The sequence below is a fragment of the Vipera ursinii genome (assembly GCF_947247035.1).
Source record: "Vipera ursinii genome assembly, chromosome: 11".
Lineage (NCBI taxonomy): Eukaryota > Metazoa > Chordata > Lepidosauria > Squamata > Viperidae > Vipera > Vipera ursinii.
The window spans coordinates 21,001,226-21,018,923 of record NC_139524.1 but is presented as its reverse complement, the minus strand read 5'-3'; the positions used below and the strand labels follow the sequence as shown (position 1 = coordinate 21,018,923).

General features: G+C 44.1%; 1 protein-coding gene and 1 long non-coding RNA gene across 2 annotated transcripts; one reads left to right on the top strand and one right to left on the bottom strand.

The window, feature by feature from the left end:
- Nucleotides 1-64: 64 nt before the first annotated feature.
- Nucleotides 65-5,881, top strand: LOC310645406. Its single transcript, XR_014493484.1, has 3 exons — nt 65-625; nt 1,549-1,772; nt 3,696-5,881. It is a non-coding gene; the product is annotated as an uncharacterized lncRNA (long non-coding RNA).
- A 2,990-nt stretch (nt 5,882-8,871) lies between these two features.
- On the bottom strand, nt 8,872-16,035 carry ONECUT1 (one cut homeobox 1; the record flags this gene model as incomplete). The annotated part of the gene is made up of 2 exons (XM_083371726.1): nt 8,872-9,164; nt 15,015-16,035. The coding sequence occupies 2 exons, from the start codon at nt 16,033-16,035 to the stop codon at nt 8,872-8,874; spliced, it is 1,314 nt and encodes a 437-aa protein (XP_083227852.1).
- Between the last annotated feature and the right edge of the window lie 1,663 nt (nt 16,036-17,698).

Sequence of the window (17,698 nt, the reverse complement as noted above, 5' to 3'; positions counted from 1 at the left end):
TATTGCGGCCGCCGAAACAAATAAACCTTTTTAATGGTATTTTAAATCTAACTTGTTGATCGGACGTGAAGTCCGCCGGGCCCAGAAGTTCGCCGCGAAAGGAAGTTAGAGGATGACTAATAAGGATGGACCGGAAAACGGCCATCGTGGAAAGGTCGTTTTTCAAAGGCCCTGGGGGGGGCAGCGAATTTGCTCGGACAGGAAGTTCGCCTTGCCGAGAAGGTCTATCTCACTCTCTGAAAGGAAGTTAGGGGAACGATCAAAAAGAAAGGACCGGAAGTCAGCCGTGATGGAAAAGTCCTAGTACAAAGGTTCTGGGGGACGGCCGATATGACCGGACAGGAAGTCCTCTGGGCCGAGAAGGGCTCTCGGAGATTACACGAGAGGAAGGAGAAGGCGGACGTGCGCAGAAGGCCGACGGGAGCGGTTCGTCCCTTTCGGGGAAGCGTAGAGTGGCCACGCTTTGGCTGACGCTCTGCGCTTTGGGGCTTCGCTTCTCGGTGTCCCGATCCTAGGCAAAAGGCCTACGGGGGCATCGATACTAATGCGATGGGACGGGAAAGCGTGCCCTCCTGTGGTCAAACCGGGTATTGCGGCCGGTACACCTTTTAAATAGGATTTTAAGGTTATTATTCTCCATCTTTATTCTTAACGCCTTCTTAATGTTAATATTAACGCATTATTGATATTAATAGGGTGACAGATGGCCATTTTCCTGAGACACAGGCGCAGAATTAAATGGCCTAGTATCAATAAGGTTTTAATAATAAAGAATAATAATCTTAAAATGTCATTTAAAATATTTCTTTTCGTGGTTGCCGTACCTGCTTGGACCGAGGGAGGGCATGTCCCTTAGAGATACCACTGAGGCCATCGAAAAGGCATACTACGATGCCCTCGATTGCTAATGCTATGGGACGGAAAATTGTGTCAAAGCGTATATTGCAGCCACCGAAAGAAAGAAACCTTTTTAAGGCTTTTGAAGTAGGATTCCTTCTTCTGTGCCTGTTCTGTAGTCCCTGGGGGACTGAAAATAGTGCCGTCCTGTGTTCCAAGCAGCCACAATAACCCTAACCCTAAATGGAATTTTCCGCCAATTGGATTTTCCTATGTATTTTTACCAGGAAACATAGATAGGGCAGGCTAGAAAAGTAAGTGCCCTCCTAATCGTACTCAAGCATTCCGAATTTTTGGGTGATTTTCATTTTGCTCTATGAGTTCACATTGACATAACTGCCATATTAACAGTACTAATATCCCCTTTTAAAAATGCTAATAAAGAAGCCTAATGTTGGAGGCGACACAAGGACCACCCTCAGCCCCGCCGTCCCCGCTATGTACCCTAACCCTGACCCATCCCTTATCCGTGTGTTATTTTAAATCCAGCATAGATTTTACCCCAAGTCTTAATAAACCATTCAGCATCTTTCCCCAATGTACAGTATTCATTGCTAGTATTATTTATTGTAGGTCATTTCCAAATTCACATTAGATTAACTTGGTTTCTTGTTCTCCATTATTCTTACATGTGTAACTCTATGTGAACAGCAAAAAGAAAGAGGGTGGGCAAGCCCATAAAGTTTGTCACAGATCTCAGTGCTTTTAAATATTTAGCACTTTTCCCATCTCGTCTCTTTATACTCGCCCATACGCAAAATCTTAAAGAAAGAATACAAATCACTAAACAGAATCAGAGTGCAGCTCTGCCTTCTTTGGGATCAAACAACTACCTTGAAGACTTACAATGAAGTGTACTGCAGCTGACTTTGAAGGTAAGGCATGGGACTCAGAATATTCAAAATGTTGAGTGTGAAGCCTGGAGAAGCCAGGCATTTCAAGGAATCAGGAGCAAAAGGGATGGAACAGAAGATGTAATGATTATGTACTCACTACAATATCATAAACAAAATTAAATAAACTCAGGGAAGCATAAAATAGTAGAAAATAAAGAGTGCAAGTGTACACTGTAAAAATAACACTAAAATACCTTTCAAACAAGAAAAAGTTACTTCCCTGGGATATATTAATATTGTGTGTGTGTGTGTGTATACCAGCAACTTGAGCCAAGGAGAATTTTTTTAAAAAAACAAACCTCAAGCTTAGCAAAAGAATGAGAAAGTGCCTCATCTTAACAAATCATGACTTCAGAACAAATACTAATACAATTCTTAAAGCAAACACGGCAATTAACAAACAAATAATTTCTGCTTAATTCTGCAGAGCTCCCTATAACATAATTGTAATTGTTTAATACAATGAGGTATTTGGAGCAGCTAGTCAAAGTAATGCCCAGCCTGTCTGTTCAGAGGATTCAAGCCCCTTGCAAAGAACCTTTGGGTTGCTACCAACGAAAGTTTAATATTATGACCACTTGGCAAAAAGCACCATTGTGAAGAATTATTCCTTTTATTTTTCATGTCCATTCCATTAGGCTGAGGTATTCAGAGAGTATCTGTACAGTAAGATAAGTCTAAAGAGGTCAAAAGTGGTTTAATGCTTTGGTTCAGGCAAGGCACTCTTCCAATTTAATGTGATTTGCAACCTGTTCTCAAAAAGCTTTTTTTTACTGTTATTGAAAGAATAGTGTAAACATTATGTTGCGTTGTACAGTTAGAAAAGTAACTTTACAGATAGAAAATGCACAGTTTAGCAGCACAAGTTCCCTTTTCAGATGCAGGCTATGTGTGAAAAAAATCTTTGGTATTCATCAGTGTAACTAAAATCACCCATGGAAAATAGAGTGAGGTAGCATCTCTGTTTCACATGATAAATAGCATGGGGTAACACTTTTCTTCTTTTTAATTATAGGCATAAGTATTCTTAAACTTGCTTCTTCCAGATAACTTACAGTGCTTATTCTAAAATCAACCATATGTCACAATAGTATTTTGAAAGGAAAATCTGCATAATGATTGTAAGTGCCTGAATATATAAGTATAACAGCTTGATAGAAATGTGCCATTACATTCTCTTTGTTTGATAAAGGTCTAGAATTTATCATGGAAGAAAAGCTTGAAAAATTGGGCCCACCAAAGTTATACCCGGCTTGGGGCACAGGCAGAATAGCCTTTCTTCAGCAAACTCAGTAATGCAGTAGTTTGTGTCAAAATTGTGCTGGGTGAAATTACCCAAGGTGGTCTTGACCCTGATTCTGCAGCCTTCCAGGCCGCTCTTATTGGACTTGTAGGAAATGCAAGCATAGCCCCACCTTCTGAAAAAGATGGCCTCCCTCCAGTGGGGATGCATATATGTGACCAGAGGTCTGGATGGGAGCAGCCCTGGATAGCAACTCTTCTGAAGAAGAAAATGCCAGGGTCATAATTAGGATCAGGGTTTGCTGATTTTCTTCTTTCTACAATTTGGGTATTGATTTGCTTTTCTTATACCGTGTGACCCCGTGAGAGCTTGGCTTTTGCTGGAAAGTGACGTCAGATTCACATATAAGGATGTCAGCAAATGTGCTCCATAGAAACAAATAAAGAAGATTCGTATTCTATAGCACTTGTAGAAAGCCCTGCAGCATAAGGTCAAAATCACCCTCTTGCCGTTTCTCCCAAGGACAGCTAACATAAGTAGGTCTGAAATTGTAATTAATGTCAACTAGTTTAAATATTTTATAATGGGTGCTTCCGGTTTGCCGTGCAGCCGCCATGGACGGCTGGGAGACTTGCTCTCTCTCTCTCTCTCCCATTCAGGTTTGGATCGTTGGGGGCCCCTGAAAAGGGCCAAAAGTCGCCCCGAAGAAGCGACCAGCAAGGAGGGGCTTTTGCTGGATCGCGAGAGAGCAGCAACTCTCCTGTTAGATCTGGCAATCCCTCCAAACCGGCGGACGAACTATGGCTCGTACCTAGGCTGCAGACAGCCAAAGCCACATTTTCCATCAAGCAACCTTAAAGCAGCATGGAAGAGACTGGGTGAGATCTACTTCTCTTAACTTCCAGCTATTTTTTTTCACCTAAGTAAGCTGCTAAAGTATTTTGCCCCACTATGGAGAGGGAAGAGGGATTTTAACCCTCCCTCCTGAAATAGAGGCTTTTGAATATTCGGGGGAGTTTTTTAAAAAAAAAAATGAAAAAATAATAGGATTCCAACTAGAACTTTATTTTTTTAAACTTATGGATTAAAAGCTTTTGCTTATCTATTTTTTACCTCCTATTTTTACTTGAAAGTTTGGGTTTTTCCTCCTAAAATAGAAGAAATAATTGAAAGGATTAAATTAATTTTGAGACTTAAAGGAATTCCGTGAAAAGTGGGGGGACATCTTGTGGCTAAACCTTAAATTGCAAGGTATTATTCTTAAAGAAAAGAGACCTGGCTGACAGTTTTGAAAACAAGATAAGATAAGATTCGTGTAACCTTGAACACCAGTTCTGAGGGTCTTAGCTGGATTTCTTATTTACTTGAGGAAAAAAAACTCTAAAAGTTTTCAATTCAACTCATCGCTATGGAAGACCAGGAACAGACTTTTACTATGGAATAAATGCAAAAACAAATCCTTGTTATTATGAAAATAACCTACCAAACTTACCAAACTCTTCTTACAGCTGGTGATGAAATAAGAGCTTTTGGGGAAAAACTAGAAAGCGTCTTAGATATGCAAACTCAAACTTTGACTACAACTAAAAAAACTAACTATACAGAATACAACAGAAAAAATCAAACAGTTAAATATTTTGACAGAAGATCTAAGTGCCCAAAAAATACAGACAACAGAAGATTCAGAAAAAAATGACAAAATGGATGGAGGAAGAACCCTGCTATATAAATCAGAAGGAATTTGAAGATCAAAATGAGAAACAGATGGAAGAAAAGACAAACAGTCCAGGACAATTATATCAAGAGGAGAAAACAAAGAAAAGATCTGGTAGCCCTGCCAGACCCCTTAACCTTTCAGAAATGGCAACTGGATCGTCATCTCAATATGACACAATAATACAAGAACTCTTTGACGATCCTGAAGCAAGGACACGGAAGATGACTTGACAAAGAAAAAAAAGCCATAATAAGACTGAAGAAGAATGGAGTGGGGACATATTTAGGAGGTTTAAAATAGAATATATCTAAGTAGACAAGATCCATATTTTGAATATGAGATATTGTTATGATGTGAGGATAAAGAAAAATGTTGGCTAATTAAAATCTAGAAGTATGAATGTTAATAGTTAAATTGAGATATTGAGTTGTATATAAAGTTAGATAAAGGTAATTAAAACATATATACGTTAAGAATGATGTAACATAATTAATATGTTTTTATGTAGTGATAAGAATAAAATTATAAGCTTAAATATGAGAAAGTGGACATAAAGAAGAGAGAGGATGTATTAAATGCTGAAATGGGAGAAATCTTGGTTACTGAACCTATAATATTTGGAGATTATAATGAAAATAAGAATATTACATTGTATTACTAATCTGTTGATATGGAAGTGAGGTAGACAAGGTATGTATCTGGAACGCTAGAGGTTGGGGAAAATTGTGATTAAGGTAACTGGGGTCATATAAAAATTTGGAAATGATAAATTTTAAATGTTTAATTTAAATATTAATGCAAAACTAAAGCTGGGAAAATTTATAAGGTTATTGATGGTCCAAAAGATGGAATGTCAAAATAAATAAGACATGTAAAATTATTGATAAATATAAGAAAGCTATTAAGTAGTTAATGGATGGAATAAGGAATATATTAATTTAAACAAGAGACAGTATGTATTGAAGGAGAAAAGAGAGGAAATATTGGCTGTAACAGTTGAAGATTTGTATTAATACACATATGTATGTAATGGAATTATTGTAACCCAGACACCACATTGTTTTTCAAAGATATAATTGTAATATTGGAAAATTAATAAAAAGTTTTTAAAAAATAAATATTTTATAATGGGCAGAGAGGCCATCAGGTTCTTCTTGCCAATGCTTACTTTCACAAAGAACACAATTCTGTTCCCTACTTAGACATTTTAGTGATACCTTACAAGATTTCTCAGAAATGAAGTTTACCGTGCTGAAGGATTCCCCTAGGATGGCCAAGAGCCTTGGTGGAGCAGTGGGCTAATGCCTCCTTAAGTAACACCAGCTGCCTGCAATTAGTGCAGGTTCGCATCCCACCAGGCTCAAGGTTGACTCAGCCTTCCATCCTTCCCAGGTAGGTAAAATGAGGACCCAGATTGTTGGGGGCAATAAGCTGACTTTGTAATAATGCCGCTTGGGGTGTGTGTGAAAGCCCTAATAAGCAGGCATATACATAGAATGAAGGCTACTGCTAAGCTTGTAAAGCCGCCCTGAGTCTTCGGAGAAGGGCGGGATATAAATGGAATTAAAATTAAAATAAATAAATAAATAAACTGCTTTCCTTCCAGGGGGCTATAGGGGCAAAAACTGAAACTGAATGTATACAGTAGCCTTTGACTTACGACTACGATGGAGCCCAATCTTTTAATGGCTAAGCAAGCCGGTTGTTAAATCGCTCTATTCTATTCTAAATGAGTTGTGTCCCATGCTGTGACCTTTTTGCCACACTTGTTAAGTGACTCATTGCAGTTGTTAAGCGAATCTGGTTTCCCTCACTGACTTTGCTTGTTGGAAGCCAGCCAGGAAGGTTCCAAATGGGGGTCACATAACCCTGGGACAGTGCAACCGTCGTTATAAGTGCATGCCAGTTTCCAAGTGCCCAAGTTTTGATCACCTGACCATGGGGATGCTGCAATGGTTGTAAGCGTGAAAAGCCAATCATGTCACTGTTTTCAGTGCCTCTGTAATTTTGAATGTCACTAAATGAATGGTTGTAGGTCAAGGACTATCTGTATATATAAACTTAAGTACCAAAATGCACATTTATGCAGGCAAAACCAGCTTTTAAAATTCCCTTCTTATTGCCTATTTTTTTACCTATATTTGCCATGAGTACTATAATGCCACAATGACTGTCAATCTTGCAATGTAAATAAAAGGTTGCTTGTTGCAATCCTGTAAAATGTTTTTTTATTATTTTTTCCTGAGTTTCCTATTTTCCCTGTGCCTTTTTAAAATTCAGTAACAAACCATTTTACTATTTTTCTAGTCAAGTGGAAATATTAACTTGTTCACTCTAAGTTCCCAAATATCCCACAGGTTATTTGAGATGTTTGGAAGTTAAGGATGAAACCTTAGCATGGTTGAAGAAGTATTCCTTCCAATATAAAGTAAGCAATAGCCTGCTGAGTTAGTCTGCAATAAACTGAGAGAGAAAAAATGAATGCAGAAATGAATGAAGAATGCCAGAGTTAATTTTCATGTTATAACTTTCTGCTGACTAGATAAGGAAGTTACCTCTGCACACAAATTCCAACATGTTCCAATAGAGCAGTAGAGATTGTCATCTGTATGACTTTCTGTGTAAGAAATGTGATGCAAACAAAGCCAAAGTTGGCTTCCTTGGGAACATGCCCCTAACATACAGATCATTTAGTGGCCGTGAGAGCAGATGGTTTTGAAGCCATCACAACATCACTGTCTCAGGAGAAAAACCATATTGTACAGCCATCTTCTTTATCCCACCTTCATGGTGACAGACTAAACTGCAGTCTTCCTGGACCACTTGGCCGGAGATCTGATATTCCTTTGTTGCTGGGTTGTTGTCTAAGAGGCCATGCTGAAGACTTCTTTATGAGGTCTTCTCATGGGAAGTGATATTCATTTTCTTTATTTCTGGAGATATTGCATGGATACTTCCAAATCCTAATCATATCTACTTTCAATTACTGGGGAGAGTAATAGTACAACAAACAAACAAATAATAATAAAATAATGAGTATCTTGGATGACACTTCTTGTCAGTTTTCTGCTCAGAGCTAAGCCTGAGTTCCAGGATTTGGCATTTTAAATCATTCCAATACTATGGGCATAAACTATATAAATGTGAGCATGCATCTAAAATGGACAGCATTTGAAAGCTGGACTAAAGTACACTTATGCAGAAGATTAAATATAAAAAAGATTGTCTGAGATGCAGAAAGACAACCTGAGTTTCACATGGGTGTGAGCTATATCCTCTGATCGCTTCTGGAAATCAGTGAAAAATATTTTCACAGCTACTGGTAGAATAACAGTCTGCCTTGTGTGTTGTTACTATTAATTAGTTTATCCCTAAGCTCTGCATAGAATTGAATGTAAAAATAGCTTTGAAGTAGTAAAATAATCACAACAAAATACCGGTAGTATGTTCCATGGTTTGGGGAAAGATAAAGAATAGCTCTATTACTAAATAAACAAAGAGAATGTAACTGGTTTCCATAAAAGTCAAAATGTCTTTACCTTCTTTCAACTTGTATTCAGAGTCTGTACTGGCAGACCACCAAAATAAACCATATTGTTAAAATGAATATTAATAACTTGCTGCTTTAGGCTTCTGATTGCCCTGGAAAACTTCCTTACTGCTATTGCATCCACTAAATGTTCATCTCTGTGATTTTGCCATGGACGTGAGGAGCTATATCTGAGGAAATGTATTTTGATAACAAATTATCACCATGCTCCAACATTAGATGATTGAAGACTGTGGGTTAAGTGCAAGAATGAAGGGAAGGTGTAAAAATCAGTTTTGTCCCTCTATTTCCTTCTAACCATTTTGTTTTGCAAGCCATTCTATGAAAATTTGTAATTTAGAGCAAATTCAAAATCAGATGAAATAAGTCTTTGTCTTCTTAGGACACATAAATAATGAGTTAAGTATAAACCTGCTTTCTTGAGGTCCTGCTCATTTTTTAAATAATAATAATAATAATAATTAATAATAATAATAATAATAATAATAAATGTATATATCACCCAACTCTCATCAGCTCTGGGTGGTTTTAAAGCTCTTCCACCAAGACTACATTTGCAGCCCTTCCTTTAAGCTTTGGTACAAGTGCTAGAAGAAGAGGACGAACTGCCTGAGTCGGCGCAGCCCTCGACTTGCCATTTATCTAGGCTCCTCCGTCGTGCATTCATGAAGAAATTGCTAACGGTGCTCAGCTCCAGCCCCAACTGATGGGAAATGGTGATCTGTAATTCTTTGGAAGGACGTTTATTTTCCTTGAATATTGCATAGAGAGTTCGGCGCTGGACGTCAGTAAAGACCAGTCTGGGTTTTTTGAGTGCATTTCCTCGGTCTTTCCCTTGGTCTTGTTCCTTCCGTTTGCAAGCTGCAATATTATGAAGAAATCACTTTCAGACTTGGGGTAGATAAGAGTTAGAGGGGTTTTTTCCCCAATAACAATCTACTAAAAGAATGTTAATAAAGGCAGGCTGCATTTTTAAAGTAAAATGTTTACAATGCAGTCTAAAAAGACATCAGAAAAACCATTGAATGGAGTTCAATTGAATTCATTCTTCAGCAGACAGGCATATACAGTATTACTAATTTCCAAGGTTTTTAGGATGTAAGTGACTGTGAGTTGAATGGCTACAGCCATTAGGATGGACAGGCCAATCAAAATTCAGTGTGGGGAAATGGATTAAAAGCTCTGCAGTGATACATAGACCAAAACAAGGCAGTTTGTGAGATTATTTCAAACGGTAGTTTTGAACAGATTTGTCTTAGAAAAAGCAAAAATCATACACATATTACAAGTTTAAAATGTGCATATATTTTCTATTACTTAGCACTAATTTTCACTAATTTCCAGTTCAATAAGACCTGATATCAATGTCCAGATCCATGAAACCATGAAGAAAATCTTGAATTAGCCCTCAGATCTTGCAAAGTCGGTCTGGTAGGAGGCAAGAATAGAGGGCTGAAATCCTGGGACATTCTGGATCCCTGCTTCTCAAAGATTCTGAACATTTCCTGTCCTTAGAGAAAGGTCAGATCTCTTCTTCCAAAGTTAGAGCCAAAACCATCATCGGGGAGAAATGACCTGGTCTCTGGCTCCTGGGACACTCTAAAACATTTTATAGGAATGTCTGAATTGAGACTTAATTAATATTTAAACCCTGCTGATTGCATGGAGTGTCTATTGCGGAGCCCTGCCAGGTTTTCTCCTAACCCTAGATGAGATCCCTGCATGAAGAGGTGCAGGGAGATTTTGCTTGGGTTCCAATCCCACATCTTAAACTGAGTACTGTACATCTTGCATTTGTGTCAACTCATTAAGAGAGAAGTGAAAGCCAACAGGCAAACGCAACCAGATAGAACAATTAATCAGTGGAACGGCTTGCCTTCAGAAGTTGCATGGGCTCCATCATTGGAGGTTTTTAAGAAAAGATTGGACATTCATTTGTCCAGAATGGCATAAGATCCCCTTTTTTTTGCAGGGGGTTGGACTAGAAGACCTCCAAGGTTCCTTCCAACTCTGTTATTCTGTTAAGTTCTGTTAAACCATTTCCTACTTTTAAGGACATACACATACACAGAAAAAGGCAAGAATTATCTGTTCCTTGCAGCAGCAACAAAGCTGAGCAGCCTATACTAAAAAACATATTTATGGCCAGAATCTCTTGAAAAACTTGTAGAGATTTCACACCTCCTCTTAAAGGACAAATGTCATTTCCTGCGGATTAATGACTGATGACTTTATTATGAGTACACCATCTGCCTTTGAGATGAATCATCAATCTGATCTAATGTGAAATACTTAGGAAAATCTGATTTATATTCAAAATTAACTTTTAAATGTTCTAGTCAATAGCCAGCTCAACATTTTAAAAAAGGAAAATTTGAATTCAATTCTATTTTTTGCCACAAGTATTTCTACGTGCCAATAATATTAATCACAGTGACAGGCACTGTGCCCCTGGTCAGAATATAATCCCAATTTAAATGTACTGATGTGCAATATTTCTCACTTTTTTATACAATTAAGTGAAGCAACTACCATTAAATTAAATAATGTGGGCTCCCAGTTTTCCATTTTACTTACACCCACTAGGTGGCACTTCATTTCTGAAAATGAGAAAGGAGTACAAGAGTCTAAAGATGAGCTTTGGGGCGGCATTTATTATAGTGCCTGGCCAGTGAACCAGGGATGAAAACTACACAATTCAAGTCACTTTTGGTGCCCACACTGGTCCATGCTAGGGAAATGATCACAATGTTAATGCCAGAAAAAACAGCAATAAGCATTTCTCCCACAAAAATCTTTATTTTACTTAAAAGTGAGGACAGGGTGGTGAGTGAACATAAGAGCGGGCACCCCAGCTTCCTCCACTGCCTGAATGCAGCAATTAGATCTAAAGAGCAGAGCTCTCAGGCCACCAGCTGCAAGCCAAGAAGTCTTCTGGAAGAAGAAGAAGACCCTGTGGTGAGTAGCATAGCTCCTTTCCCAAGCAAGTTATTTCTCTGTTCATTAGGAACATCCTACACCTACACTGGGGGCCTGTATCCACAAATGGGAACGCTGTCTTGGGTCAGTGAGGCTTTGACCTTGCCTTCTCTCTCAGAAGTGGAGGAGTCAGTCTCACAAGAACCTCATCCAGTATTTCCTGAGGAGTTCTGGAATTCACCTCTGTTCTCCAAGGCATCTCTAGAGGATGGGCAGACAAGCATTGGTAGAGACCACTATCAAACCATCTCTGGTACATGAATACCCACAGCATTTGAACATCTTCAATGGGGACCTAGCTAGCTACACAATCCTGATGGGGTCTTGGGGTGTCTCCTTTTCCCCTTAGCAATTACATTTACATCATGTATTTATTTCCTATTATTATTGGAATGCCTGAGGTCTCACAAGAAGGGGCAGCCCGACCAACCTGAAGTCCTGATAGAAGCTCAGTCATATGGAGCCAGCATCTCTGCTGGCTGATAATGTGCTGAAAAGGGGTGGCAGAAGAGGGAGCCCATCACTTTGTAGATATGACCGGCATGCTCATAGCAATGATTCAGAAGTGATGCAACAGAGACAAAACAGATTAGTTATGGGTCAACAAACATTGTTTCCCTCCAGAGAGAGAGGGATAGTCTAGTGGAGAAAATAAACCTAACAAACACAGTGGAGAGGGCACCAACAAGTGTCCTCTTTTGGATATGACCAAGGTCAAGCCAAATCCTCTCTTGGCTTAATCCCATTGGGTTCAAATTGACCATCCCTGGCACAGCTGAAGCTCCCCTGCAATACAATCTAAACCAAAGAATAAAAGCCTTTGTACACCCAGGCAGCCCTAGGAGGTGGCTTGCAATATAGTAACAAGCTCAGAAACCCCAAACTTCCATCTTCCATCAGCTGACACCCTCCATCTCCTTTGCGAGGGCTTCCCCAGCTCTCCTGCCCTCCTGAAAGTCCATTTTGCCTAAAACTAGGAATAAACCCAGACGCACAGACTAATGTATGCAGATGTCCACTGTGCAGCTTTCAACTTCTATAAAAAGCCTTTGCTTTGTTATTGTCAGGGTCCCTCCTTCATATAAAGCTGGTTGAATAAAGAACTGGGGATTTTTCCTCAGTGTTATGCTTCTCCATACTGAACCCATCGCATTCAGGGCTTAACCTAACTGTGGGGAAAGGGTTAGTTGTTTCTTGGAAAGGGAATGATCAGCAAAAATTGTTTATGAACGAAGGCAAATACATGTGTCCCAGGATAATGTTGAAGGATCCGATCTGGGTCAGTCACTGGGACCAGAGGTTTACTCTTCCGAGCTTTTTGGATTCATGCTGGAGCCCATCCTCAGGGAGCTTCTTTTTCACCAGAATGTGAAAATATTTCTCTCTTGGACTGGGTTAGGTCCTGCAAGGAGACCCCTCAACAACCCAAAGTGAGAGAACTCTGAATGGACAAAGGGCCTCAGTCTGCGGTACATATTGACTCAAGGTTTCCCCATCAAGGTGTGAACAAGTCCTCAAGCCAAGAAAATAAGTGCCTTTGTTTTAAGAGCCCCCGGGGAAACAGTTTCAGAGCACTCTGCAGGACTGTTTCTCAAATGAACACTCTCTTTTATGGAAAGCTGCTTTATTTAGTAAGATATGTTGGTATCATATGACAATTTAAATGGCTGGACTTAAGAGCAGGAAGACCCAGGTTCAAATATCCCCCAAGCCAGGAAAATTGTGATTTTGGAATAGTCCTTCTCCCTGAGTCTAGCCTGCCACACAGGATGGTTATCATGGAGCAAAATGAAAACCCAACTGAGCTCCTGCATAAAAGGCAAGATATAAATTTAGCTGCTAATAAATACTGATAATTAGAATAAGTTAGAATTAATACAAGAAAATTAAAAATATAATTTACTTGATATTTATTTCTTGCGTAATTTTCTCAGGTAAGAAGCCATTAAGTTTTTGAGCACTAAAGAGCACTATACTAAAGTATAGAGGAAATGCATTTCTTGGCCCATTTTAGGGGTTTTTGACTAGCGGCATTTATCTGACCTTATCTAGCAGGTTCCAGAGGGGTTCTTACTGAAACTGTTCATAGGATCAAATATAAAACGACCCTTTTCAAAGAACAAATTTGGCCAAGAAGTTGGCAGTGGCGGCGGGGTTAACATAGGGGACCCAAACTCTGCTAAATTCCGGACATGACGAGCCAAAGAGGACGGCACATTGCGGAACGCCTCTGGACGCACCTTCCCTTGCAGGAGTTGCCACCGCTCGGCCGGGATGGGTTCTTGAAGGCGCGAGCAGCAGGACTCCAGACGAACGCGGTATAAACGCAAACACAGACTTTATTTGAATACCCACGACATCCACGCGGCTGTTTTGCGTTTTTTCACTGAGTATTGCTCGTGCTCTGTCCTATCGGATTGCAGAAAGCAAAGGAGAAAACAGGACCCTCGTGTCCCGACACACAAACACACACACACACACACCTTGGGAAACGCTCCTCTGTCTTTCCTTCCCCAGGCCCTGCCAGACCCTTGAGCGGAAAAGGCCCCTTCCTGGCACATTCGGGCATCAGCCGAGAAAAGGGCGGCGAGGGCTTCTTTAGAAGAAGCCAGTCGAGCGATCCTTTGCTGAGGGCAGTTTAAGGGGCGCCGTTCTCCGGCCACCTGCGCTCTCAGCCCTTCACCATCGGAGGCAGGCAACGAGAGCGCGCTTTAAGTCTTCCATGGGCCCCTCCGACGAACTAGGGTCGGAGCGGCCCAGGTCTGTCCTCGCCGGAGCGTCCCCTTGAAAAGTTGCCCCTCCAGCGATAATGGGCCTTGCCCAAGCCCCGGTAGCCGCTCCCCTTCACACGAGAGCTGCCACCGAATTTACTTTGTGTGGCTTTCACTGCTTCTCGGTGGACCAAACTCCAACCAGGATTTCCAGCAGCAGCCGCCGAAAACAAAGAAGCCGCAGGAAGAGCAAAGCAACTCCTGGCCGAGGAGGCGCCTAAATTCTGAGTCCTGGCCTCTTCCGCCGTCGGCCTCCAGGACGCGGGTGGCCCGCACGCCTTGAGGGAACCCGTTCCGTCAACGTCTGGATCCCGCCAACTCCTCAATTTCCTCTGGGCAAGGGAAGAGCCTGAGCCTCACAAAACTTCATTCGGTGTCAAGATCCTCACTTAAGGGGCAAACATTTCTTCCCCCGACTGTTTTCCTGCTCCTCCAAAGCACAGAACTTTTCAGGTGCGTGCAAAGCCTTCCCGCGGCCAGCCCACCCAGCCAGACCCCCGGAGGCGACCTACAACCTTCCGGGAAGGGCTTCTGTCCTTACCGGGAAAATTAGAAGAGCTAACCAAGCGCTACCGGACTTGACTGGCAAGCCAACTCCCACCAGCTTTCTGCCGGTCTGGAAACACTTCAGAAAGGCACCAGCAGCTTTCCGTCTGGAGGCTGAATTCGTGCGCAAGGAGAGGCGGCCCTACACTGTCGGGAACGCCAGAGCGAGGCCTGGGATCTCGGGGCGTCCCGCAGTCCCTGGCACTGGGCAGGATGAGGGAGGGGACTTCGTAGGCGGGCCAGCTGGCACAGGACTGACTTAGTCCCGTTGCTTCCTGAAGGCCAGAGCCTCCTCTTCCCACCGGGCGTAGGTGAGAGAGTGAGGGACTGTTGCCTCTCTTGCGAGAGTTCTAAAATGGGGTCCCAGGAAGGTCGGTCCTGCCACTCAGCCTGTGCCCACATAGCTGCCCCTCACCTGCCAATCGGAGCGCAGACATCCGCTGGAATTCGGGCTCCTGCAGCCACTTCCACATCCTGCGAAAGGTCTCCCGCCCAGATTTGAGCTTGCTCCAGGGCTTAGGGTTCCTCAACAGGTCGGAAAGCGTTCCCTGCGAGCGGCCGAGGACCCTCTGGGCGAAGATAGCTTGCGGGATGCTGTAGCGCTTCAACTCGGTGGTGATCCGCTGGGCCACGTCCTTGGTGTTGATCTCTTCCAGCTGCCCTGAGTGATTCCCGGCGCTCCCTTGCGCGGCGGCGGCAGGCTTAGGGTCCCTGGAAGAGGCCTGGATCTGCCCGTGCCCCCGGGCGCTCAGGTGGGTGTGAGGTTGGCGGGGGATCCCGTCAAGTTGAACTAGGCAGGCTGTAGTCGGGGTGAAATGCTGGTCGCCCGGCCGGGCTAAGAGGGGTGGGTGCTGCGCTTCGAAGCCGCTGGGGGTAAGCATTTTCTCGGCCGGCATGGCGACTCCAGCGTCCGCATAATGCGACAGGGCTTGCTGGGTGTTGTGGAGCCCGCCCAATGGGGACAGGGTCTGCCCCAGGCCGGCCACTTCTTTGGGATAGGGTGAGGGGTAAAGATTGTCGGACAAGAGAGTAAAGTTGCCCGCCAACCTGTGATGCGCCTGCGTGTGTGACTGGGGATGGTGAAGAAACTTGGGCGAAACGGTGGAGATGGGCGGCAGGGGCGGTTGCAGGGGCGTCAGAGTAGTGTAGCTGCTGCTCCCGGTCAGCCCGGCGGGACTCTGGCAACTCCCAGTCAGCGCGGGGTGCAGCGGTCCGGCCAGCGGGGCCTCCGCGGAGCTCCGGTGATGCGCTTGGGAGTGGTATTCCCCGCTGCCGCCGCCGCCACCCATGGCCATGGCGTCTGTTGGGGGAGCTAAGGGATGGCCACCGCCCGGTTGCACGCCCGACGCGCGGTCCAGAGAGCTTGCGCTCAGCTGCTCGACCGCGCCCCCCACCGTCTGGCGGCCGAGTCCCGGGAGTTTGCAGAGGTGCGCCATCGCCGATGACACCTCCGGGCGGGCAGGCGCGTGGACCGCCCATGCATCAGGGCCGAGGACGCGCAATGCTCCGTTGCCCGAACCAAAGCAGGAGCCGGGACTTCGCGTGGCGCAAACCCGGCGGCTCTCCTGAAGAGGCGCGGCCCGCCTGGCCCTCCTCCGGAAGCCCCGCAGCTGTCCTAGTGTGGTCCCCGCCGGGGGACCCGCAGCCTGCCCGGCGCTCTTCAGCTCCGGCGCTCTTCAGCTCCGGAGGTTTGGGCACGGAGCCCGCGGTTGGTCCAGCCCGGGAGGGCGGATGGCGGGCATGCGCGCTGAGGCTCCCTCGACCCCGCCTCCCTTTCGGCCTCGCTCTCCCGTCGGCTGCGAGCGCGCGCGCCCGGCCACCCGGTGCCCTCGACGGCCGGAGCTTTGCGGGGTTAGAGGGGTGAGCGGGCGCCTGGCCCTTCGCCTCTACTGGGAAGAGCCCGGCGGGGACGCAGGTCGACCGGCTTCTGCCTTCTAGAGCAGGGCGGCGGCGGCGGCGCGATTGCGGGACGGATTTAGGGCGTTGCGGCCGCCGCTAACGAGCAAGCCAGCAGTCCTCCCGGGGGCTGCAAGCCCGCCCCGTCCCTTGGGCGCATTGTCCGCCTCACTTCCGGCTTCGCTGAGGACAAGAGGTCGGCGAGGCCGCGGCGGGCAAGTGGAAGCCGAGGCAGAAGGGTGGTCCTCGCAGAGCAGCCTTTTGCTCAGGATGGCGTTTTCCCGCCTGGCATCTCTTCGCCCCTGTTTGGTTCGGCTATCAACCCTGCCGGTCAAGGCAGGTGGTGTGAAGCCCATCGGAAGCGTAACAAGTTTAACCAATAAACACATACAATTTTATTGCACCCCTGCTGGAATCAAAGCTGGCCGCGACCTTCTAATTCAGGTGTTTTACTTCCCCTCCAGTTCCTCCTCAGGCGTAGCCACTCCTCGCAGACTTCCAGACTTCGATCTTTGTCTCCCCCCACCCCAATCTTAAATAACCAGTTCAAGCTCCCCAACAATTTTGAGGGAAGCTCCGCTTGGTTCCTCATACCGAGTCTTTTGGGAAGGATTTTCTCATGAAATGAAAATGAATTGTACTTTTCAGAAATGGTGTTAGGGAACTTTAGTAAGGTACATGCTGCTCTAATTCTTCATCAGGAAGAGCGGGAACGGCTCAGTATTGCTGCTATGCAGTGATTATCTGCTGACAATAATAGTGTAAATAAATCACAGGCATAAACACACACCCCTGAAGTGAAGGCCAGGGCGTTGCATAGATACAGGCAGAATCGTGCAAAACTATAATTCCTCTTCCTGCAAAGCTCTCAAAGGGTATCACTTTTCATAATCTTTTTGATGCCATGTTTATTTATGCATTTTACATACTCACTGCTCAAAATTCTGCAAATGGTATTCCTGTTCCAGGAGTGACTGAGCCTAAGCTATGTCTCATCCACTGACTGCAGAAACCCCATGAATACAAAGCCACAAAGTGATGGGGATAACAGCATCAGGACTGGCCCAAAGCATTTGGCAACCTGAGCCAAACGTAAGGTAAACCCTTCCCTTAGTCTTCTAAGCCACAATGCAGCCCCCAAACAATGTTCTCAGCTTCCCCCATTCTGTCACTCAGGTGTGCAATAGGCTTACAGGACTTCAC